This window comes from Geotrypetes seraphini, chromosome 5 (genome assembly GCF_902459505.1).
Source record: "Geotrypetes seraphini chromosome 5, aGeoSer1.1, whole genome shotgun sequence".
NCBI lineage: Eukaryota > Metazoa > Chordata > Amphibia > Gymnophiona > Dermophiidae > Geotrypetes > Geotrypetes seraphini.
This window is the reverse complement of record NC_047088.1, coordinates 151,192,273-151,219,026: the sequence shown is the minus strand read 5'-3', so window position 1 is coordinate 151,219,026 and position 26,754 is coordinate 151,192,273. Positions and strand designations below refer to the sequence as shown.

The 26,754-nt window shown below is 43.6% G+C and overlaps 1 protein-coding gene across 2 annotated transcripts in view; it reads left to right on the top strand.

Moving 5' to 3' along the window:
* Positions 1–26,754, top strand: part of BMPR2 (bone morphogenetic protein receptor type 2) — a 325,794-nt gene that overhangs the window by 135,912 nt on the left and 163,128 nt on the right. For both annotated transcript variants that reach the window (XM_033945719.1, XM_033945717.1), the window contains one exon: positions 18,418–18,597. In XM_033945719.1, the coding sequence (XP_033801610.1) occupies positions 18,418–18,597 (180 nt within the window). The remainder of the gene's footprint in view (positions 1–18,417; positions 18,598–26,754) is intronic.

The window sequence follows — 26,754 nt, the reverse complement described above, 5'->3', positions numbered from 1 at the left end:
GGCCCTTTTGTGCGCTCGTTGGGCCCCGGACTTGAGTCTTCTCCCGACCGATTTGGATATGGGCGGCCTTATTCGTAGGATCCCGACTCTTTCTGTTTCTGCTGAACTTCGGGAGTGCCAGTTTCGGGTGCTCCATAGGGCGTATTTCACGAGGGTTCAACTGTTTCATTCTGGCTTGGCTGATTCTGATCTTTGTGAGAAATGTACAGCTGCCCCGAAGTCCTTCTTCCATGCCTTTTGGGGGTGTCCAGTGGTTAAGTCTTTCTGGAGGCGGGTAGTCCGATATTTGGAGGCTGTGTTGGGTTGCTCAATCCCGCTTACCCCGGTGGGGTTTCTCTTAGATAAATTTGAGGCTTTTCGTTTGCCGCCTAGTGTCGGCAATTTATTTTTGCGGAAGGCGGGCTTGGTAGCTAAAAAGGTCATATTGACTGAGTGGGTATCAGCTGACCCCCCGGCGTACTGGGCATGGCGCAATAGGTTGCATGCTTTGATGTTACTTGAGAGGTGTCGGGTGCGTGCTTCCTTTCGACAGAAAAAACTTTTTCTATGGGTTTGGAGGCCCTATATCAATTCACTGTCCCCTAGAAGTCGGAGCTTAATTCTTAATCAGCTGCGGCTTTGAGCTGTTCTGGGCTGTGGGTGTGGGTGCTCCGGAGTGCCTCTCCCCGGCTGTGGTTTGTTTTTTTTTGTTTTTTTTAATTTATATTTTTATTTGTATTTCTTTATATATTTTTTTTTCCTTGTTTCTTTATTTTTCTCCTGTCTTGTGGTGGTGGTGGTGGGGGGTGTTGGGGGGGGGGGGCTAGTGTTCCTCTCAGGGCTCATCAGAGTACAGAGCTCTGTTTGCTTGGTATTTTGGACGCTGGTGTTTGGGCCTCCCCAATGGCACAGGGCTGGGATGTTGCTGGATTCTGGGCTTGTATATTCTTGTTTTTTCTTTCAGCAGCTTGGATGGTTTTGGTTGGGGGGTGGGTTGGGGAGGGGTTGGGTTTGGGGGGTGGGTGGGTGTTGGGGGACTTGTTACTATTTCCACATGATTGTATCTTTTGCTGTGTTATTTTCGCTTCAATAAAAATTGCTTTACACTAAGATGTTGCCTGCTGAGTGTGTAGGGGTGGTTATAGCTTGATGAAATCCCAGGTCGGTGAGGGAGGAGAGGAAGCTGTCTCTTTGTCCTTAGGTGTTGGGGTAGTCTGGGAAATTGAAATCTCCCAGGATGGTCACGTGTTTGAGGGAGATGGACAGTTCGGTGATGAATTCGAGGAGGGTCTCTAGGGTATCTGTTGGGAAGTTGGGGGCTTTGTAGAGGAGTATGAAGGCGATTTTGTGTTTGTGGCCTATGGTGAAAGCAAGAGCTTCTAGGGAGGTAATGTTGATAGAGTTTATCAGTTTTGGTGTGGTGGAGGTCTTGATGATTGTAGTCACTCCACCTCCTTTCCTAGAGGTACGTGAGCAGGGCTAACGGGGGGAATGGGGGGAACCCCCCACTTTACTTAATACTGTTCGTGCTGCCATGTTGGGTGTGTGTGGGGGGGGGGGGAAGTAACCCCCAACATTATACAGAAAACTTAACTTTTTACCTATTTTTTCAGGGAAAAGTTAAGTTTTCTGTATAATGGGGGTTACAACCCCCCAAAACCACTCATACGGCAGCGCCAACACTATTAAGTAAAGTGTTCCCCCCACCCCCAAAGGAACCCTTTAAAATAAGCTTTTGGAGCGGTGCGCTGAAGTCTTGCGCTCAATTGTCCGCTCTCAAATGTCGGCACGCATTTGTCTCGCGCGCTTCTGACTGTAATGTATGATGTATGAAGGATGATGAAGGGAGAACTCTGAGCAATTGGGGTAGCATTCCAGACCTGAAGAGACTGCATCATGTCAGGCTGACTGTGTTAATGTGAGTGGCTGAGGTGTTATGGCTGAGTAGTAGTGTGCAGAGGAGAGACAAAGTTTATAGGGTGCATCTTGGAGAAGAGACAGCTGAGGTGAGCTATAATAGAGGTCTATAAAATACTGAGAAGCCGATTCGCTAAAGTCACTCCATTTAATGATGGCGCTAAATCATCGTTAAATGCACAGATTTTACCACCTAATAATTAAAACAGCTTACCATGTTTTTTCCTTGCTTTCTAGCAGTCTCTGATTGTACTATGCAAATGTAGTATAATGAGGTCATTAATATTAAAGCTATAGTCTAATGAGGTCATTAATATTAAAATGACCTCTCTGTGTGATTCTTAAAAAGGAACACCCATAATTTATGAGGAATCAGGGCTGATATTTAGCAGTGGGGTCTGAGCAGGCGAAGCCTTACTTTCTTGTCAGTGCTAGAGTGCTGATTTGCTCAGGCACTGACAGGAAAATCAAGCAGTTCTCAGACCTGCCACCAGCCTTGATTCCTTATAAATGTAGCCCCAAAAAAGCCTGATAGTCTAGTGCCCCAAGTCATTGCTGCCCCCCACCGATGCTCCCTGCCACACTCCATTCGGAAGATTGACAGGAGAGTTACTTACTCTGTCATGTCGCAGGTTTTTTTTAATGGGTGCAGCTGTGGGGGTGCACAACAGCTGCATCTATTTAAAGCATGCATACCCCCGAAAGTCTCCCCACCACACAAGCTTGGTGGTCTAGTGGGTCATCTCCTCTCTGACCCCCTCCATACACACTGGTAATAAGCTCCCCCCCCCCCCCGACAGGTGGTCTAGTGAGCCGACTCCCCTCATACCTTTTTTAGAAGACCTGCAGGAGGGGTGCTCACTCACTCCCGCCGGCAAACCTGCCTCTTCAAAATGGCGGGCCTTCCCTTTTCCAGTACATCCTGGGATGCACCAGGGAGGGGACTAAGGCCCTGATTGGCCCAGTGAGGTAGATGTGAATCATTTCATTACTCTTTCCAAAAATACAAGGACATAATGACATTTCTACTTTTCAAAAAAGTAAATTTAAAACAAATTGGAGAAAATATTTCTTTACTCAGAGTGTAATTAAACTCTGGAAATAATTGCCAGAGAATGTGATTAAAACAGCTTAACAAGGTTTAAAAAGGTTTGGACAATTTCCTTAAAGAAAAGTCTGTAAACCATTATTAAAATGAACTTGGGAAAATCCACTGCTTATTCCTGGGGTAAGTGGCATAAAATCTGTTTGTATCTTTTGGGATCTTGCCAAATAATTTTGACCTGGATTGGCCACTGTTGAAAACAGGATCTGTGCTTGATGGAGCTTTAGATTGTCCCAGTTTGGGAATTCTTGTGTTCTTATGACAGGGAGATAGGGTGGGAGATGGGAAAGATTTGCTGTCTGCAAGACTGGGAGGTGGTGCCAGGAAGGTTGGGAATTGAGGTACACCCCTTTTGGGATATAGTTTTAAGTGGGTAAGAGGAGTATTGTACGCCAATAAGAGATGGTACAGGTCAACAAAGCAACATTAAATGTGACAGGTATTCACTCACTAATAAAGAGGAAGAAACTGTTGACCATGTGTAAAAGGTTAAAGACCAATATATATTTCTGACAAGAAGTTTCAAGTTTCAAGTTTATTTATTCATTTGATGAATCGCCTATTAAAATTGCTAGGCGATGTACATAATCCAAGTAGAGAATAAAACAGAGAAACTAACATATTAACAATATAATTACATAAAATACAAACATGAGGTGGGAAGGAAATAATTAAAAGTTACAATCTTAAATTTGGTAGAAAAGGTAAAAATAAAAGGTAAGGGGTTATAAAACCAAAGCACAGTTTAAGAAGGATCTCTAAAGTATGTAAAAGTTTCAAATATTAAAAGCGTCATTAAATAAATAAGTTTAAAAAAAATTTTTAAATGTTACGATATCATTTTCAGTTCTAATATATTGAGGGATGGCGTTCCACCATTGTGGTCCCATCACTGTGAATATGTCTGATCTCCTTGTTCCTATGATTTTCAAAGAGGGTACTGAAAGCAGATTTTGAGCAGATGATCGGAGTGGACGTTGGGTATTGTGTGGGATTAAAGATCTAGAAATAAATTGTGGTTCATTAGATGCTAATGTTTTGAAAATAAGTAACATTATTTTGAAAATAATCCTATGGCGGATTGGTAGCCAGTGGGCATCTTTTAGTAACGGTGAAACATGATCATATTTTTTCGCGTTATATATTAATTTAATGGCTGTATTTTGTATTAACTGCAATCTCCTTTTTTCTTTCTGGGTAATATTAATAAGAAGAGCATTGCAGTAATCGATTTTTGATATTACTAAGGAGTGAATAAGTATCTTTATTGAAGTTAAACTAAGAAATTTGGCGATTGAGCGGATCTATCGTAATTTAAAGAAACAGTTTTTAACGGTAAGAGAGATGTGTTCTTGGTAGATCAATTTATCATCTATTACTACGCCGATAATTTTTACAGAGGAGACCAGGTTGAGTGGAATGTTATTAAGGATGAACGGTTTTGCCAGTATTATGTCTTTTTTCCAATTGAATAACATTGATTTAGTCTTATTGATATTTAACGCTAATTTGTTTGAGTTGAGCCAATTTTGTATTTTTTCCAATTTATGGTTAATAGATTTAATTTCAATGTTATTTTCCGGGTCCAAAGGGTGAATGAGTTGAATGTCGTCAGCGTAGGAAAACGGAATGAAACCTATGGACTGACAGATCCCTAGTAGTGGTGAAAGAAAAATGTTAAACAATAGAGGGGACAGAATAGATCCTTGAGGGATTCCAAATGAGGAAGAGTAAAATGTGGATTCTTCGTTATTAAATCTGACAGAAGAAGTGCGGTTAGCAAGATAAGAGGTAAACCAAGAAAGAACTCTCTCATTTATTCCTATTTCTTCAAGTCTGGTTAAGAGCAGATCATGGTCTATAGCAGGGGTGCCCACACTTTTGGGGCTTGCGAGCTACTTTTAAAATGACCAAGTCAAAATGATCTACCAACAATAAAATAAAAAAAAAATACTGTACGCATAGAATTGTCAATTATCATTCCTATTCCGGGGTTTTTTCAAAGAGGTCAAAGCAGATGACTCTATGCACTGTCACCTCAGTAATAACCATACAAAAATAGACAAATACCCACCCCCTCCCTTTTTACTAAACCACGATAGCAGTTTTTAGCGCAGGGAGCTGCGCTGAATGCCCAGCGCTGCTCTCGACAATCATAGGCTCCCTGCGCTAAAAACCTCTATTGCGGTTTAGTAAAAGGGGACCATATTGTAAAATATAGAGAGCAGATATAAATTCAGACACATTTTGATCACTAAATTTAAAATAAAATCATTTTTCCTACCTTGTCTGGTGATTTCATGAGTCTCTGGTTGCACTTTCTTCTTCTGACTGTGCATCCAATCTTTCTTCCCTTCTTTTAGCCTGTTTGCTTCCTCTCCTCCTGACTTCATTCCCCACCCCAAACGTTTTCTTCTTCTCTCCCTGCCCTCTCTTTCTTTCTCTCTTCATGCCCCTTTCTTTTTTTCTGTTTCTCTTCTTTTCTTCTGTCTCCCTGCCTGCCCTCTTTCTCCCTCCCTGCCCTCCCCCAAGCCACTGCCACTGCCGCCGGATAACAGGCCCCCAAAGCCGCCCGCCGCCGGCCAAGCTCTCCTTGCTTCGGGCGCACCAGCATTCCTCTCCCCGACGTCAATTTTGCCTTCGGAGAGGAAGTTATGCTGGCCAGAACTTCCTCTCCGAGGCAGAATTGACGTCGGGGAGAGAAAGGCTGATCGGCCCAAGATCGACCTATTGGGAGAAATGCTGCCGGGTCCTGCCTTTGAGGAAACAGAAAGTAGGCAGGACCTGGCAGCAAGAAGAGCAAATCGCAAGCTTCACTGACCAGTCTCCCGCTTTAGCCCGCGAATGGGGCTCTAACATGTGCGTGCCAGCTTCCCTTCTCTCCCCTCCCCTGACATAACTTCCGGTTTCAGAGGAAAGAGAAGGGAAGCCAGTACAAGCGCACGTTAGCCCCCGGAGCATAAATTCTCCAAGCCGTTTTTTTGGTTTTTTTTTATGTTGAGCAGCGGAGGCAGCAGCAGAATTCAGGAGCAGGCCAGTCAGGAGGGGAAAAAAGAGAAGGGAACCCGCTCTGCGATCGACTGGGGTCGCCTGAGCGAGCGACCTGTCGATCGCGATCGACGCGTTGGGCACCCCTGGTCTATAGTATCGAAGGGGGCAGAAATGTCTAAAGAAAAAAGAATGACAGATTTGTGATGGTCTAAGTAGTATTGGATGTTCGAAGTTAGGCCTATTAAAGAGTATTCTGTATTATGAAATTTTCTAAATCCTGTTTGATTGGGATGTAGTGCATTTGTATTTTCTATGAAGTCAGAAAGTTGGTTAAAAATCAGTTTTTCTGTCAGTTTATCTATAAATGGTATGTTAGCTATCGGACGGTAATTGGAAAGTTCGTTAACGCTAATTTTGTAATTTTTGAGAATAGGAGTGATAATAGCAGTCTTCCATTGAGGTGGAACTGTAGCAGTGAGTAAACTCTTCTGAATGAGTGAAAGAATGAAAGGTCCAAAATGTGAAAAGTGTTTTTTCAGATAAAAAGGTGGAATAATTTCAGAGCGGGAACTTTTTAAGTTAACTTGTTGAAGAAGGGATTCTATGTCTTGAATTGAAGGGATTTTAAAGTTTGAACATCTTGCTGTTGGTATGAGTTTTGTTTGATCAAGGCTTGTAGGATTGTTTGTTGTGTTATGAATAAAGGAATTACGGATGTTGTTAATCTTTTGTGTAAATGCATCAGCTAAATCTTGTGCTTTTAATATGGATTTTTGAGTGAAGTTGTTTATTTTGTTTTTTGGATCTATTGATTTTAAAATAATATAGAGTGTGGAAGAGTTTTTTGCTTTTTCAATTTTGTTGGAATAGTATGTTTTCTTTGCCTGATTGATTTTTGATTTGTATAGTGACACGTTATCCCTATATCTTTGGAGATTAGCTAATGTTTTGTTACGTCGCCATTTTTTTCCTAAGGAACGCAGTTGTTGTTTGATCAAGCGAAGTTCTGTCGTGTACCAAGGATTTAAAATTTTGCGAAAAGGAATGGTTTTTGATATTGATGGGGATATGTTATCAAGAAGAGATGTCAGGGATTAATTCTCAAGCGATTAGTGTTATGTGTTTCTATATTATTGCAAGGGAAGGTAGAAATTAGAATTTTTAATAGGGAAGAAGCACTCCTTTAATCAGTAACATCAAAAATTAAAGTGGGAAAGGGTGGGCCAGTGTGGTTATTGGTCCTATACTAGTAGGAGGTGTGGTGTGGCATAGATATCTCAATTTATAGACAGGTATCCATTGATTAAGTGCAGATAGGGTTGAGAAGGTGAGGTGCATGTTTATGGCAAGAAAATTATATGGAAGAAAGATCTTATTAGGTAATATCTGTTCTCCAAATATATATTCAGAGAAAATTTTCACAAGCTAATTCAGGTGGTTCTCCATTCCCAGACTACTAGGCGGTGTTGGATGGGGATTTCAATATTGTGGCATATCAAAGTAGAGACTGCAAACCCCCTAAAATGAAAGGGAAGACAGAAGGACAGTTGGAGTTAATTTACAGATGTGGCAGTTGGCATTGATGGAGAGCTGTATGACCCTACACACCACTGAGACTGATTTCATTTTCCACTTGCATGCGCACCAAAGCCATTCCAAGATTGATTTTATTTCAATATTGACATCCCTATTTGCTCTTTGAAAATGGCAAATATACAGCAGGTGTCATTTATATTTCAGATCATGCTCCAGTTATGGTAAGGAACCTTGAACAACAGAGCTTTTAATTGGAAAACATGTCAAAGGATAGTGAATGATGCAGAATTTAAAACCTATGCAGGGTTTAAACTTAATCAAGGGGATGGGGATATCCACTACGCTACTGTAGGAAACTAGAAAAGCATTTATGAGAGGTCATATAATTGCAGAAATAATGAAACAGAGGAAGCAAAGGAATGCTGAGATTTTGTGGCTGACTTGCTTATTACAGGAGAAACAAAATGTCATCTGAAGGGTAAGAATCTGGGTGAGATGGGGGGATTAGAGAAAATACACTGGACAAACTATTGCACCAGCTGAAAAAGTATGCAATTAAATTCCTATAAAAGCTAGTCTATCATACATTCAAGGATTGGAGATGCTATAGTGTCAGTAGTGGGAGTCAAACTTTGGAAAAACTTGCAGTTTATGTACTCAGACTGGGCTTAAGAAACTATTGAAAACCTTATTGTTGCCAACACATTTATGTAATGGAATGCAAATGTGATCAGGAAGTAAAGCCGTGTGCATGGTTAAGGATTTGATTTATGCCTTTTAATGTTATTTTATGAAGTGCAGGACTTGTTTTACTAATAATTATGTTTATATTGTTACATTTTATGTATGTTGCTCATGTAAACCGTATGACCCTACACACCACCACAGCCAAATGGCAGTGTTCTTCAACCGCCGGTCCACAGGGCCGGCACGTGCATCAGGCCTCAGACAGTGCTCTTCAGGCACCGGTCCATGGTGCAATCAATGCGGCGTTGTCTTCAGGCTGGCTCCCTCTTCCTCAGTGCTGCAGTGCACAAAGCCGTGGGCAGAGGCTCCTACGCGCATCCTGCTCCTGAACCAGAAGCCTTCTCTCTGACATTACAATGTCAGAGGGAAGGCTTCCAGATGAGGTACGGGACGCTCGAGGAGCTGCTGCCCACGGCTTTGTGCACTGCAGCACTGAGGAAGAGGGAGCCGGCCCAAAGATAACATCGGGGGCAGGCCAGAAGGCAAGGCACAGCATGGAGAGAGGGAGGGAGACAACAACAATAGAGGGAATGATTTTATTTTTTAATTTAGTGATTAATTTACCTCTGCTGTCTGTTCAGGAAGAAATGCATTTGTTTCTTTTTCTCTGGGGTTGTACTGCATGCAGTCTTGCATCTTAGGGTTTGTTTGTATATATTAGTACTTTTAGTTTTTGGTCCCATAATTGCATGGGGTTATCTGTGTTCTGGTAGGAATGAATATTGAGAAGCATACAGTGTGCTTTGTGCAGTTTAATTTTGTGGTTAACCATTATGTGTTGTTAATATGATTATATTGTGTGTGTGTACAATATACATGAAAAATGAATGGAAAAAATGGTGTTACAATTAGTACTATTATGGGGGCGGGGTCTGGGGTGGAGATTGGATGGAGATGGGCAGGGTCCGGCCCATGACTTAGCCCAGTGTTCTTCAACTACCGGTCCACAAATATAATTATTTTATTTCCGCTGGTCCATAGGTAACAAAAGGTTGAAGAATATTGGTGTAGGGCATATGCAATATATAAATTTTTTAAATAAATTATCTGTACCTTCACTATAATTATGGTCAGAAGGTGGGCAAATTGTTTTGACTATCTGTTGAGGGGATGAACAGTACATATATAGCATGGGGATATGGGATCACAAGAGTAGAATGTACCACACTACAGACATTGCACATCAGCTTGTAGATTATTATAAAGATCCATACAATCACAAAGAGGAAGAATACAGGTAGTGGCTTTGTGGGGATTTGATATGATAGAGACTGCGGGAGATCCAAATAGCCCAGCTGAATACACCTCTGATTGAGCTGGAGATCTATGTAGTGAAATGAAGCCTTAAACTTCGAAAAGCAGGCAGGACTTAGACATTTTTTTTATTATGCTCCTCCATGCTTCTACAGAACTTTGAACCAAACCTAAGTCCCATTTTGGCCTAAGTCCCTAGATGCTGAAGTTGGCAGCAGAGAAATATCCATTCTCAAAAATACATCCAAAATGAGTTGTTGGTTTTTTTAGAATGGCCAACTCCACGTTTAGCAATCTACTTGCCCTGACTGCCACTATGTCTATTCTTACAACACATTCCCGAACAAAAAAATCTCCCAAGTCCCAAACGCCCATACCTCGATCTTTTAGGCGAAGGAGGGGTCAGTCCTTCACCTAAAAGCAGGATTCTGTAACTGGTATCTGTCAAAAAACAACGCTGGTTACAGAATCCTGTAACTGGCCCACCCCCCACCGCAACGATTATGGCAGGATAGATGCTCAATCTCTCCTACCAGCACCCCACCCCCCTCGACAAACCCGAGGGAGCCCAGGCCCTCCTGCCAACAGCGCACCCCTGAACCGCCCACCCCCCGACAATACCGGCAGGAGGGATCCCAAGCACTCCTGCTGACGGCGCACCCCCAAACTGCCCACCCCCCGACAATACTGGCAGAAGGGATCGCAAATCCTCCAGATGATGCACCCCCGAATTGCCCACCCCCTGGACCCCTGAACCGTCCACTCACCCCAACAATACCGGTAACCCAGGCCCTCCTGCCCAAAGCGCACCCCCCCACAAATCCCACCCCCCGAATGCCCCCGAACTCCCAAATGGTCCCCCCACTACCTGGCCCCCACCTAACCCCGGACACCCCCCCTAGCTTACCTTAACGTTGGACAGACAGGTCCCCTGTCCGGCCGGCAGGCCCACCATCCTCAGAATGGTTAACCTAGGGCCTGATTGGCCCATGTGCCTAAGGCCCTACCCATAGGATGGGCTTTGGCATCTGGGCCAACCAAATCTTTGCAACCAAATCTTTGCCGGGGGGGGGGGGGGAGGGGGGAAAGCAATCGCAGCAGGAGAGATTAGTCATCTCTCCTGCTGCAATCGTTGCAGTGGGTGGTGGGCAGGTTGCCGGGGCTGCTGAGCTGATCACAGCAGCCACAATCATATCAGCGGCCTCTATTCGGGACTTATGTTTTGACTTGGTCTGAATCAAAATGTATAAGTTCTGACTAGGAATCTTGTTAAACTTTTGGTTATACTTGCAGTACGACTAAGTCTAGGTCGGCCCACCTCCCGCCCTTTCCCCTCCTCTAAAAATGCCTCTTTTCCCTCTAGGTAAAAGCCTAAGCTGGTTTTAGATAATTTAAAAAGTGCTCGACGGAGCGTCTCCGTTTCATTCTGTATAGAGCTTCTTCAGGAGAATTGCGTATGTTAGCTTAAACGCTAATGCTAACATAGGAAAAAGGAGAAAAATGGAAAACATTCAGCTAGGAAAGAACAGGGACTGCAAAAAAACATATTAATCTTAATTTTTTTTTTTTATTCTTTATTGATTCAAAAGTGCAATACACAAATATATACCATATAATAAGTTAATAAAAGCACATTCAACTTACAAGTATACATAACCAACCAATATCCCAGGACAAGCAGGCAGGTATTCTCACTAATGGGTGACGTGATCCAAAGGAGCCCCGATGCGGACGCCTCACAAGCATTTTTGCTTGAAGAAACTCGAAGTTTTGAGTTGCCTGCACCGCGCATGCGTGAGTGCCTTCCCGCCCAGACCAGGGCACGTCTCCTCAGTTCTTACTTTTCCGCGGAGCCGAGAAGTCCGTCTTCGACTCTCTGCGTGAAGATTTTTCACTTGTGCCTTCTAAAGTCCGGGGTTTTGGGTTTTCTCTTAATTGCTGATTTTCGTCGTTCTTTCTTGTTTTCAAAAAAATAAAAAATTTCTTCCATCTGTCCAACTGGGCAGGCCAAGTGGCCGCAGCCCTGCGGCTTCGATCTTGCGGCGGAGCTTTTCCGGCCTATGTCCCGGCCTATCACTGGTTTTAAAAAGTGTGCCAAGTGCCAGCGCGCGATTTCGCTAACAGACCCTCATTGACGCTGTGTTCGGTGTCTCGGGCCTGAACATCTTCCGAAATTGTGCCGGCCTTGCTCCACACTCACCGCACATGCTTTCAAGCGGTGTTGCGTCTTGTGGGAGTCGCTGTTCAGCATGGAGTCCTCGACGGAGCAGTCTTCATCGAAAGGTCCCTCGCCTTCGACTTTTTTCGCTGCTCCCCAGCCTTCCACCTCTGCGGCGCCGAGTCTCATCAAGCCTGCATCATTTGTGCTGGCCCCGACTCCAGCGCCTGCTGCGATGCCTTCCTCGGTCTCTTCAGGTCAGGTAGCACAGCAGCCTATTCCACCGGTAGTGCTAAAAGTGCCCAAGGTTTCTAAGCCCAAGCACTCACACACTACCCCTAAAGAATGCGAGGCCTGTGCAGGCGATCCCATTGCTGATGCAGATCCGTCCTTGCCGGCCTCATTCCAGACCTTCTTAGAGAAGCAATTCATTGAGCTCTTCACCACCATAGGGCCTAAGCTTCTCTCTCAAATCCAGCCTGGGGATGGGGAGGCCTCCCGCGAGGTCAAACCACCTCCAGTGCCTCAACGGTACACACACTCTCTACAGGGAGCAGAGTCTCTGCGAGTGTCTGGTCTGGCATCGGTGCATGCATCGCAAGGAGCAGAGTCATTGCCCATGCCTCTATTGGAACTGATTCACTCGATGCAAGGAGTAGTCTTTGCGAGTGCCTCCATTGGAGCCGATCCACCCGATGCAGGAGTTCAAGTCTCCACGAGTACCCCGGGGTGATTCCAGCCAACCACCTGTGCTTCGATCAACCGCTTCCAGCCCCATCCACTACCTGGGGGCCTCAGTGAAGATCCAATTGCCTCGTCCCTCGAGGCCGATATCCAAATACAATTCACATCAGTCGAGGCATTCATCGAGGCACTCGTCCAGGCATCCAAGTTTCCAAGTTTCCAAGTTTATTAAATGTCTTGATTTATCGCCTATTCAAATTTCTAGGCGATGTACAAATTGTTCAGAAATTAATTAATATATCATTTACAATAAAAACAACAACAAAAAAGAAAAATTAAAACTTAAATGGGATTTAACTAACAATACTAAAAACATAAGGAAAGTTATTTAATTTGATGGTTACATACAGTTATTATATTTAAAAATTCAAGGGAAATACATTAGGAGGGGAAAGGTAAATAAGTTCAGAGAATTAAATTGACAAAGCAGAGAGATTTGGTCATTAACAAACTTAATCATTAAATGCATCTGTAAATAAAAAACTTTTAAGATGAGCTTTAAATTTTCCTAAATTTTTTTCTAGTCTTAAGTAAAGTGGGAGGTTATTCCAGGACTGAGGGGCTGTTATAGAGAAGATTGTAGTACGTCTTGTGTTAATGACTTTCAATGAGGGGATTGCTAAGAGATGTTGCCTCGCCTCATAGGAAGCAGCCCTTTCTTGAGTATTCTCCACCAGCTACTTCACCTCCTCCGATGCCGGAGCTCGAGGACACGCTGGGGTCTTTATCACCCCCACGATCCCCGTCCTCCTTGGATCCAGAGGCCTCGATGTCCTCGAGCCCCTCTCAAGGCCCTGCTTCGGCTGACCAGCTGTCGTTCTCGTTCCTTCGACAGATGGCAGACGACCTGGACATTCACCTGGACACGGGGTCCAAATTCTCCAAAGAATATCTGGAGACTATGCACCTCCCTCAACCACCTGCTGAATCCCTCAAGCTTCCTTTGCACAAGTTGCTGGATCAGACCTTTGTGCGATGCCTTGAAACACCTTATTCCATCCCCACTGTACCGGGTAAATTGGATGCCAGATACCGCACGGTGCACTATAAGGGGTTCAATGGTTCCCAACTCTCCCATCAATCCCTTTTGGTGGAGTCCTCACTGAAGCGGTCTCACCCCTCCCAGGTCTACACTGCCATTCCACCTTGTAGAGAGGGCAAGACCATGGACCAATTTGGCAGGAGGATTTATCAGAACTCCATGATGACATCCAGGGTTCTGAACTACAACTTCCATTTCATCATATATTTTGAGTTCTTCCTGTCGGTACTCCAGAAGTTCTTGCCCTATGTGGACCCTAGGACACAATCTGAGTACCAGGAGGTTCTGACCTCTCTGTCCCAGCTCCGGTTACAGCTGATGCAGTCATCCTATGATTCCTTTGAGCTCTTAGCTCGGGCTACAGCATGTGCGGTGGCCATGCGCCGGCTGGCGTGGCTCAGGACCATCGATATGGACCCTAATCTCCAGGACAGGCTTGCCAATGTTCCATGCGCTGGTTCTGACCTATTTGATGAATCCATTGAGGCGGCGACCAAGAAGCTCTTGGACCACAAGAAATCCTTCCAATCCATCTTGCGTCTGAAGTCTAAGCCTGCTCCTCCTCATCCATCACGCCCACCATTGATATACCAGCGGTGTTACCCACCTAAGCAGGCACCCCCCATCCGACAGCCTGTGAATCGGCAGCATTCCCAAAAGCATCAACAGAAGCCTCAGCCATCTACTGTCCCTAAGGCTCCTCAGCCCTTTTGACTGTCTTATAAAGGACGTAACTTCAGTCATCCTGCCATTTTCAGTTGCTCCACCAATTGGAGGTCGTCTCCATCACTTTTACCATCAATGGACGATCATTACCTCCGACCTCTGGGTCCTTTCCATCGTCAGAGAAGGATACTCTCTCCAGTTCGATCGAGTCCACCTGGAACATCCTCCAAGAGAGTATCCTTCCAACTTGACCCAGACTGCCCTTCTTCAGGAAGCTCAGGCTTTATTACAGCTCGGAGCTGTCGAGCCGGTTCCTGTATCTCAACAGAACAAGGGATTTTACTCCAGGTACTTCCTTGTTCCCAAGAAGACGGGTGATCTGCGACCCATTTTAGATCTCAGGGTCCTCAACAAGTTTCTGGTCAAAGAGAAGTTTCGCATGTTGACCCTGACATCCCTGTATCCCCTCCTCGAGCAGAACGACTGGTTATGCTCTCTGGATCTCAAGGAGGCCTGCACTCACATTCCCATTCATCCGGCCTCACGCCAATACCTCAGATTCATCTTCAATACCGAGTGCTTCCTTTCGGCCTGGCCTCGTCACCCAGAGTCTTCACCAAGTGCCTGGTAGTGGTGGCCGCAGCGCTCAGGAACCATGGCCTCCAGGTGTTTCCCTACCTGGATGACTGGCTCATCAAGGATTCCACGTCTCAGGGAGTCATCCTCGTGACCCAGAAGATGATTTGGTTACTGCAACATCTGGGGTTCGAGATAAACTTCCCGAAATCCCATCTACAACCTTCCCAGACTCTTCCCTTCATCAGAGCTGTTCTGGATACTACCCAACTCAGAGCGTTCCTCCCTCCCCAACGTCTGGAAGCTCTCCTCCATCTTTGCCACTTGGTGTCCTCTCGCCCGTCCATCTCGGCGAGACACAAGATGGTTCTCCTTGGCCACATGGCCTCTACAGTTCACGTGACTCCTTTTGCCAGACTTCACCTCAGGATTCCCCAGTGGACCCTGGCATCTCAGTGGACGCAGATATCCGACCCTCTGTCTTAACACATCCAGGTCACTCCTGCTCTGCAACAGTCTCTTCGCTGGTGGATGCTATCCTCCAATCTATCCAGAGGTTTGCTGTTTCAAATACTCCCCCCATCAGAAAGTCCTCACGACCGACTCGTCGACTTATGCTTGGGGGGCTCATCTGGACGGTCTCCGCACTCAGGGTTCTTGGACCAGCATAGACCGCCAGTGCCACATCAATCTCCTGGAACTCAGGGCGATTTTCAATGCTCTCAATGCTTTCCAGCACCTGCTTCAAGACAAGGTGATCCTCATTCACACGGACAACCAAGTCGCCATGTATTATGTCAACAAGCAGGGGGGCACAGGATCGGCCTCCCTCTGTCAGGAAGCTCTGAAAGTTTGGGATTGGGCAATTCGCCACAACACCTTCCTCAAAGCTGTCTACATTCAGGGGGTGGACAATGCCTTAGCGGACAACTTGAGTCGTCTGCTGCAACCTCACGAGTGGACCCTCCACTCAACGCCCCTCCATCATATCTTCTCTCAGTGGGTAACACCTCAGATCGACCACTTTGCAGCCCCCACAACTTCAAACTACCTCAGTTCTGCTCCAGGATCTACACTCCTCACCGCCTCGAGGCAGATGCTTTTCTTCTGGACTGGACAAATCTCTTTCTGTATGCGTTTCCTCTCATTCAAAAGACTCTAGTCAAGCTTAAGTCAGACCATACTACCATGATTCTGATTGCTCCACGGTGGCCCAGACAACCTTGGTACTCCCTTCTACTTCAACTCAGCAGCAGGGAGCCCTTCCTTCTACCAGTGTTTCCATCACTGCTTACACAGCATCAGGGATCTCTACTTCATCCCAACCTGCAGTCTCTACACCTGACAGCTTGGTTCCTCTCAACGTAACTCCTCTCCAGTTTTCTCAATCTGTGAGAGATGTCCTGGAAGCTTCAAGGAAGCCTGCTACTAGACAATGCTACCACCAAAAGTGGACTAGATTTTCTGCTTGGTGTTTTTCTCATCATCATGAGCCACAACACTCCTCCTTGTCTTCAGTTTTGGATTATCTTTTGCACCTTTCTCATTCTGGCCTCAAGTCAACTTCGATACGGGTCCATCTCAGTGCAATTGCTGCTTTCCATCAGCCTCTTCAAGGGAAACCTCTCTCTGCTCATCCGGTGGTTTCCAGATTCATGAAAGGACTTTTCCATGTCAATCCTCCCCTCAAACCGCCTCCAGTGGTTTGGGACCTCAATGTTGCTCTTTCTCAGCTTATGAAACCTCCATTTGAACCTCTTAACAAGGCTCATCTGAAGTATCTCACTTGGAAAGTGGTGTTTCTCATTAGCCTCACTTCTGCTCGTCGAGTTAGTGAGCTTCAAGCATTGGTTGCGGATCCACCTTTCACAGTGTTCCACCATAACAAGGTGGTCCTTCGCACTCATCCAAAATTCCTCCCCAAAGTGGTCTCGGAATTTCATCTGAATCAATCCATTGTTCTTCCTGTGTTTTTTCCAAAGCCTCATTCTCATCCTGGAGAATCAGCTCTTCATACTCTGGACTGTAAACGTGCCTTGGCTTTCTACCTGGAACGCACCAAGCCATACAGAACTGCTCCTCAACTTTTCATCTCCTTTGATCCGAACAAGTTGGGACGTCCCATCTCTAAGCGTCCCATCTCCAACTGGATGGCAGCTTGTATCTCCTTCTGCTTTGCCCAGGCTGGATTACCCCTTCACAGTAAAGTCACAGCCCATAAGGTCAGAGCAATGGCAGCTTCTGTAGCCTTCCTCAGATCGACACCGATTGAGGAGATTTGTAAGGCTGCCACTTGGTCCTCGGTTCATACTTTCTCCAGACGGGATGGACAGTTTGGCCAAACAGTATTACAAAATTTATTCTCCTAAGTTGCCAATTCTCCCACCATCCCATTGTGGTTAGTGAGAATACCTGCCTGCTTGTCCTGGGATAAAGCAATGTTACTTACTGTAACAGTTGTTATCCAGGGACAGCAGGCAGCTATTCTCACGTCCCACCCACCTTCCCTTGGTTGGCTTCTCTGCTAGTTATCTGAACTGAGACGCGCCCTGGTCTGGGCGGGAAGGCACTCGCGCATGTGCGGTGCGGGCGACTCGAAACTTTGAGTTTCTTCAAGCAAAAATGCTTGTGAGGCGCCAACATCGGGGCTCCGTTGGATCACATCACCCATTAGTGAGAATAGCTGCCTGTGACGGTAAGTAACATTGCTTTTTCTTCCCCCCCCCCACCCACAGAAACATAGACTATCCCAATAACCATACACTATTCAGATTAAAAAAATTGAAGTAAAACATTGTCCTATAAACTCCATAATGTTGTGTTGCTCTTTATAGAAAAATCTCATTATTAGGCCATTTGATTATAATGCTCCCTTTCGTAATCTACAACGCATTTAATATCATTATAAATAGAAGAATACTTCATTATCTGTTAAAGTTCTAAAGATACTTACTAGCCAATATTCTGTATTTTTACGTTTAGCAATTTTCAAGCTCGTAACGAGCATTCAGTATCAGAAGTGCTATTACATGATGGCGTTCTGTTGTGATTGGAAAATATTGATGTCACTGACGCATTGCGTAACTGCGTAATTTGTTTTAATCATTTAGTTGTTTTTGGTTAATCTAAAACCATATAATTTAACCATTGTTGGTATAAATACTTGTTTATTTTTAAAAAAAAAAATTTGTTGTCAAATATAACTAGAAAGTATTTTGACGTTCAAAGTCACGCTGGAAACTATTGAAGTGTCAGGACGTATTAACAACATCAAACTTTATTGACTGCTAACATTATCGCAAAATGTCCGTAGATTTTAAACAACGTTAACCGTAGGCCAAAAGTACTTACCTGTTCTAGGGAGGCATACAGCAGCATCATCTTGGAAAATGACACTTGACCCCTAGTGGTTTGCTGGGATCATCTCTAGGAGTCAGTCTGCCAAATAAGGCAATATTTCCCAATAATGGATGCATCCTTTTTTAGCATGTGTGTTGGACTGCTGTGTACAGAAGCTTAGAATAACTGTTCTAACACTTGGCTTATTACATCTGCCCCAAAGTCCAGTGTGTGTGTTTTACATTTAGCATTTCTCCCTTTCTATGAATTTTACAGGTAAATATCCATCAATACTGATGTTAATTATCTTCTGTTATTGGCTGCTTACACTATTGTTTTGATATTTTCTCTATTCTTTTGCAGGATGCTGGTCTCGTGTCGGAGACCCATTGGAGTGTGATAGTGATGAGTGTATAGTAACTAACACTCCATCGTTGATCCAGAATGGCACTTATCGTTTCTGCTGCTGTAGCACTGACATGTGCAATATTAACTTCACTGAGAACTTTCCACCTCCTGATCCTACTGCCACCATGCCATATAGTAAGTCAGATCCTCTCATCTTTGAGGCTTGCAACCCTCTGTGTACTCTTGTCTGTAAACTATACAAAGATTGAAGCTTCTATTTCACTTTGCTCCACCGTTTGCTATCTTAATTTCCAAAAGTCAAGGATTACTTGAAATAGAATTTTATTAAAAGCATTTACAGCCTGTAAAACTGAAATGTTCTAGTTACAGTAGCTGCTACTGTGAGAAGCTTTTCATAGCTGTTGCGTTTTCTATTTCTGTTGCCTAAATTTATTGAAGGAGTACTATAAACTGCTGTATAATGTTGACATAACAAAAATTAAAACTCCTCTTTTTGAGATGTCATTATGGCTATAGAATTAAAAAGGGGGAATTAAAAAGGGGAGAGAATCAGCTAGTTCAAGCTCTCATGGCGGATTCATATCTGCTGCTACATAGAAGAAAGAAAGGCTGAATTCTCCAAGCTGCATAACCAGCTTGTATTTTTTAAGTATGTTTTTTTCTGTCTGCAAGGGAACTGGGTGTCATTTGTAGAAGCTGTGATCAACCTTCTATTCAATAAGGTTGCAAATTGAAAAGGCAGGATTCAACGTGGTATGCCAGATGTTTTTATTTTTTACCTATGTTATGTAAGTATATATAATATTGATTTAGGCAAATATGTAAATTCTCATATGAATCATTTAATAATTTTTGAGGGATGACGTAGCCATTGCTAACTGGTAAGTCTCTATAATTGCATCCTTTTCATCAAATTCAGAATAAAATCCAGCAACCAGTTTATGATCATGGCTGGCTATGGCTGTGATCGATCCTTCATCACTACTTTTTCTTTCTAGTTTTGTAGCATCAAGAACTAATAAACTGACATAGATATGTTGGGTGACGGGATAATTGCACGCTAGATGCCAGCACGCCAACAATCCAGCGCCGACAATTCAGCGCAAGACAGAAGCGCGCGGGGAAAAAATAATTTTTAAAGAGCTCCAAACCTCCCATATTATAGAGAAAACGGAACTTTTCCCGAAAAAAATCAGAAAAAGTTCTATTTTCTCTATAATGTAGGTTTCCAACCCCCCGAACCCCCCTCCAACAGCAGCATGAACACTAACCAATAAAGTGGGGGGGGTTGCCACCTCAAACCCCCCATCAGAGCTCTTTAAAAATTACTTTTTCCCCCGCGCGCTTCTGTCTTGCGCCGAATTGTCGGCGCGCTGGCGTCTTGCGCGCCACTGACTATGAACCGATATGTTGAGTAGACACTGACCAAGCCTTGTGGATTATTTACTTAAAAGCATGCTAACATTTTTAACAGGTTTCTGATTTTAAAAGTTATTTGCAGAGCCCCCCTCTTTTTCTAAGGCGCATTAACCGATTTAGCATGCGCTAAACGCTGACACGTCCATAGAATATAATGGACGCATTAGCATGCGCTAATATTTAGCATGTGCTAAATCAGCTAGCTTGCCTTGGTAAAAGGACTCTAGAGTCTTCAAACTGCTAATTTGTTAATAGGAACACCTTGAGGGTATTCTTATACAGTAAAACCTTGGATTGCAAGTAACTTGGTTTGCAAGTGTTTCGCAAGACAAGCAAAACATTTTATTAAATTTTAACTTGATATACAAGCAATGTCTTGCAATACAAGTACATACAGTATACCCACATCACATCATCACAACTGAGCCGATGGTTCTTCTCTCTCTGACGCTGCAGGAGTGAAGTGACTGTTCTAAACGAGCGAGGTTTTGCAATACGAGTACATACAGTATACACACGTCATATCATCACAACTGAGCCGATGGTTCTTCTCTCTCTGACGCTGCGGGAATGTAGTGACTGTTCTAAACGAGCAAGGTCTTGCAATACAAGTACGTGTAGTATTTCGGATTAAAGTTTTTGGATTGTGGAATGAATTGTCTGAGTTTTCCATTATTTCCTAGGGGGAAATTCGCTTTGATATACGAGTGCTTTGGATTACAAGCATGCTTCTGGAACGAATTAAGCTCGCAAACCAAGGTTTTACTGTACATAGTTTTCTAGTGAAACTTATGCTATTGTTATTTTGTAAAATATGCTAATTTTTTAATGGTTTTCAGATTTATAAACATTGTGTGAAATAGGGACCTAACTCCATACATCAAAGCAAACTGGACTGCTCAAATAGTAAATAAGCAACCTGTTTAGTATGCTGTTAATTAAAATGTTCCATTTAATTTCCAACACTAGGTATGTTATAAATGAGCTGTTCTCTTAAAACTTTATCTACAGCTTCTGACTTTACTAACAAGCATTTATTAAAATATTTATAAACATATTTTTTAATGTTACAAATTGATATTTTTTTTTTAAGAATTCTAATTAGGAAAAAAATATAAACATACTGTACCAGGTCAAATGAAAATTTGGAGGATGCCTATATTTTCTGTATCAGATTCAGAATGGGATGATTCATAAATTTAAGACAAGTTTGAAAATTCTTCGATAGAACACAATTCCGGCTCTTAGTACAATCCCTAGTCCTAGGTCTTTTAGATTATTGCAACATTCTCTACCTCCCCTTCCCAGCAACAATGATAAAACAACTACAAACAATCCAAAACACAGCACTGAGATTTATCTATTCATTGAGGAAACATGACCACATCACAGAGACTTACCTCAACTCACACTGGCTTCCAGTCCTGGCAAGAATACTATTCAAATTCTACTGTCTACTATTTAAAACCATAAACGGCGACGGCCCAACCTACCTAAACAACTGTCTCATCCAAACTACATCAACTGTCTCATCCAAACTACATCAACTAGATATAGGAAAACCCACACTCCATTCACGCACCCTCCAATCAAAGAAGTGAAATGGAAAAAACTATATGATGGCTTCCTAGCCACACAAGCAGCAAAACTCAACAACCAAATCTCCAATCTACTAATTATGACCCCAGACTACAAAACATTCAGAAAATAAATACACTTCCCCCTCCCCATTCGCGGTTTCGGCAATCGCGATTTCACATATTCGCGATTTTTTGGAGAGGGGGAAAAAAGAAAAAAAAAACATAGTTTAGCCTTCCCCCCAGCATCCCAGCCTTACCTGGTGGTATAGCAGACTTCGGGGCGGGAGCGATCTTCCTACGCTCCTGCCCCGTGTAGATCGCCAATAGGAAATGGCTGTGGGGAGTTCTCGAGACTACGGGAACTCACGGCAGCCATTTCCTATTGGCGATCTGCACAGGGTAGGAGCGTAGGAAGTTCGCTCCTGCCCCGAAAGCCCACTAGACCACCAAGTAAGGCCTGGATGCCGGGGAGGAAGGCGGGGGTGGGTCAGAGCCGGACCAGAAGATATTCGCGGTATTTCACCATTTGCGGTCCGGCTCTGCCCCTATCCCCCGCGAATCCGGAGGGAGAAGTGTAAAGACTCTACTGTTCAGGAAATTCCTGCAAATGACTTAATACCGCTAGCTCCTTCCCAATTCCCCAAAGCAGCCTCATCCACTCTTTATCTCCTCTAGAAATTACCAGATATCTTCTTCATGTAATACCTTTTTTGTAATTCTTTTGTAATCTGCCTTGAACCACAAGGCATTGGCGGAATAGAAATCTCTAATGTAATGTAATCAATTCCAAGGGCTGGAACTGGTTGACTAATTTGAAGTGTTGTTAGGCAACTGGAATAGGTAGAAAGCTTTTCCCTTACTTTGCACGACCATGACAATCTGCAGAATTTTTCTTTCCTTCCTCTTTAGCTATTACTGCAGGAGCCTCCCTACTACCTATGCTTCTGTGCTATCACAGGAACCATTCTCTGATGTAGTAAGGCTGTACAGGCCAACATAATAGACTGCATTAATTTACTTCCAATGTGCTGCTGATTTTCAGTTCACTAATATTTATCTGGTCCCAGGCTAGTGTCCAAGATCCCACTTTTTTCACTCCTCTCATCATTTGAAATGGTGATGGTTCAGCCGATGTTAATGACAGCTTTTCCTGCACTGAAAACTTTCAAAAAGCAAAGTTTGTGTTTGTCATACTGAGTCAGACCAATGGTCCTTCTAGCCTTATATTTTGTTGTCTTTGCTATAAAGTCGTGTATGGTATTGCTCCAATTTATATGACTGATAGATTCTGTATAGCAACTTATAAATATAGAAGAAGATCACATGCTCTGTTCATTTTTCCATCTATTCGGGGCCTGCGGGGCCTGCCACTGTTACTGCCCTTCCTTCACCTGACCTGGAAAAAGCACAGATAAAGCAGTGCAGCATAGTGCTTTAAGAACAGGTCAATGCTCTACTCTTCCTCTTCCTTTATCTCTCCCAGGCTTGCCCCTGCTGTTCTACCTCTGTTCAAGCAGGAAGAAGCACAGGTAAAAAAGCACAGGCCCATATGCAAATCCTGCTGTCCACCTATCTGCTCCCCACCACTCCCCGGATGCACACTTCCAGTTGGATTTGGGCAGTATGTGGCAGGACTTGAGCACAGGCCTGTACACAAGTCTGCCATTTGGCTGAGAGCAGCATTACAGTGCTGTTTTTTTGCTGTGTGAGAGCTGATTCACTGCTGGCCCCCACCCACATACTACCACCTTAGGTAGACACCTAGGCTGCCTAGTGGCAGAGTTAACCCTGCAAATATTGGTAATTTAAAGATGGGTGGGGGATAGAGGAGCAGCGGTGGCTGTGATGATATGGTGGGTATGATATGTAGAAATATCATTTTGGCTTGCCCCTTTCATAGCTAGCTTGCTCTTTTCTCACTAGCACCCCAAATGCTTCTGTCAAGAAATGCTTGAGTACCTGCATGTACACCACTTAGGTTATAAGTGGTATATAAATACTTATAAAAATAAATAATAAATAAATAAATAAAATAAAAAATGCCACGCTATGGGATTGAAGTTCTGCAAGACCTCTGATTCTAGCGAAACCTCAAAAGTTATTACAAATATCATAATTTTTAAATTTAAATGTTTATATTTTACTTTGGGGTAATTTTATAAGTGCCTACATCGATGAAATGTACACATTTCACCAAAGCACCCTGTGCTTTTGGATATTCCCATTACATTAATGTCATCATTTGAATACTTGGGAGTGTTCATAGACTGATCCTTTGGGCCACATAGTTCTAATATTGTCAAAGCTATTTTCTATGCTTTACATCAGTTACATATAGTGCAGAGCTATTTTATTGAGGATATTTGAAGACTTTATTATCTGTACTAGTCTTATAGCCCGTTACATTAACGGGTGCTAGAATATATGTGTGTGTGTGTGTCTGTCTTTATTTATTTTTCTCTCTCTTTAGTCGCTTTCTGTGTTTTTGGGGGGGGTTTCCTTGGCTTTCCACAACCACCCCTTGCCTGCTCCCCATCCATTATCCCTTCCTTTTACCTCCCCTGTGTCCTCCACCACTCCATCACTGCTCACCTTATCCAGCAGCAGCCCCTTTGTTTTACATCCCCCCTGTCCATCATCACCTTACATTAACGGGTGCTAGAATAGATTAGTCTTATCCAGTACGGCTATTCTTCTTATGTCTTACCCCCTCTATTCAGGCTCCCATTTCCCCTTTTACCCTCCCTATTTCCACCTTTTTTCACCAACTTAAAAATCTGTCCCCTTTCTCTGTCCTTCACCTCCATAGAACTCCCTCTTCATTCCCCCTTCACTTATTCTTCCAGCTCCTGTCTTCAGCCCCTTTCTCTCACATGCCCCCTTTTTTAGCCCCCCTTCTCCCATCTCATCCTTTTTTCATCCCCAGCTCCCTTCTCTCACACATTCCTTTATAGCCCCCAAACCCAACCCCCTTCTCATACCTACTCTTCCAGCCCTCAGTTCTCCTCGAACGGTTGGGAGTGATCTATCCCTCCCCCCTTTTCCGGGCATCCGATCTTGCTCCAGGGGAGTTTACTTGGGGTGGGGGGGTCACAGCCGCAGGCATCGGGAGTAGTTTTTGTTGTTGCTTGGGGGGAGGGGGGGTTCGGGAAATCATGGGTAGTGCTGGTCTGTTATATGTGGGTGTCGTCCGGCTCCCCTGGAGCAGGTTACTGTTCCATCCGAAGGTGAACGCCAGTCCCAAGTCTGAGTGATCCTCCCAAACTGATTCCCCGCTTGACCTCCCTTACCCGGGTTGCGTTAGCCAGCGCTAATGTGCGCGAGCGGTTCTAGCACCGGCTTCTCCACCTGGACCCTGAGCACGCACCGCGCTCCGCCCCTTAGCTACCCGGAAGTACCGGGCTTCACTCGCCTGCTCCCAGTAGGCCAAGAGAGAGGTGGGGAGTGGCTGCCGTGGTGATCTGGCCGACTCCCTGGTGACAGGAGCTGCGGTGGCACCTTTAAAGTGAAAAAATAACTGTGGCAAGGGAGCCGGCCAACTGACAGTTCAAGTTGGAGCTTTGGTCTGGCCTGCTCCCTGCCCGCCTTGCCATATTGTATTTTTTTATTTGAAAGACGCGGCGGTGGCTCCTCTCATGATCCCCACCTGCGTCAGAAGTCTGACCCAGGCGGGGATCGTGAGAGGAGCCACCGCCGCGTCTTTCAACTAAAAAATACAATACGGCAGGGAGCAGGCCAGACTGAAAAACAGCAAGGAGCAGCATAGTAAGGCAAGGAGCAGGGCAGAGGGAAGAACAGCACGGCTGAAAGCCGCATGGAAAATGGATGCACGCTTAGGAACTGCGCATGCGCGGCTTACCGTTTTATTATATTAGTTACATATTGCCTAAATTGGACTATTTGTAATCTAGTCTATGTGGGTGTTCCGGAGTATCACCTAAAAGGCCTTCAGACTTTGCAGAATACTACAGCTGATTTTTTATGTCACACCTGTAAGTTTGATCATGGCTGGCCACTATTGGTTCATCTGCATTGACTAATATTGCTTCTGACATTTTGAAGATATCAATGAACATTCGGTTTTTTGGCTTCTTTAATTACCTCATATGTTCCATCCCATGCAATATATTCCCTTGATGATTGCCATCTTATTCTCCCGTCCCCATCTTTGGCACGGCTTAAGCGAATGCATAAGAGCGCTTTCTGCGTTTTAGCACCATATTTATGAAATAATCTTCCAAAGCTTTTAAGAGAGGGGGAATCTTTTTTTTTTTTTTGCTTCTTCTTCTTGTCTGTGAATGCTTGAGTTCTATACTATTCACTATTATAGTTCCTTCGCTGTTATTGATATTTGATATGTAAACTGCTTTAATTTGGTATATCAAGAATAAATAACCTAACCTTATATTTCTTGTCACAGACTTTGCAGCATTTTCTATTGTATTATTCACCAAAGAACTCTCTATATGAAACCTGTTCCTTTATGGACCAGTGAAGCCGAACATTATCTATTCTAATCTAAGGTGTATAAGTTTTGCCCAAATTATCATACCAGAGCTTATCATAGATATGAGTCTATACAAGCTAGGTTCCTGTCTTTTTCCCATTTTGCATATTAACAATATTGTAGCCTCAGATAAAGATCTAATGATGATCTCCAAGAACTCTAAACAAGTTGCTTAAATAACAATGGCAAACGTGTTTATAAATGTCCATGAGACATTCGTGGGAGTCAGGATATTGTGATATTTTCAGTGTCTTCTCTCATTTTTATCACTATAATTTCAAAGCACCTTCATCTATTCTTTACTTATGACAAATTCCTATTTAATGTCCATATTTAAAAATAGCATTAAAACTAGTGGAACCTTTGTTACATTTGAATTAGAAATAGGGAGGTTCTTCTACAGAAAAATATTCACTTTTAACTGAGGGGTATATCAGTCTTTTATAAATTATGAATAATGAGCTGCATAAACTTATTGGTTTAATTGTCTCGTATGTTTTCTTCAAAAAAATGTGTAATAGAATGATTTATCGTTCTAAGAAGGTCAATATGACCTCTTCTACCAGTTCCATCTCTCATCAAAGCAAATTAAGATAAGCAAGTTATTTGCTAGGCCTTAAAATCTGACGTTCTTAAATCAGCTGTCTGCTAACTGAACCAAAATATTTTCTTGTTAGATTAAGATGCATTCTGAAATGATCTTTGGACAGGGCAAGATTTTGTCCTCCTTTCATAAGACCACAATTATTTACAATGAGTTATCCTGATTATTACTGCATTTCACAGAACCCTGTATGTAATAATGGCAGAGAATGTGCTGCTGAA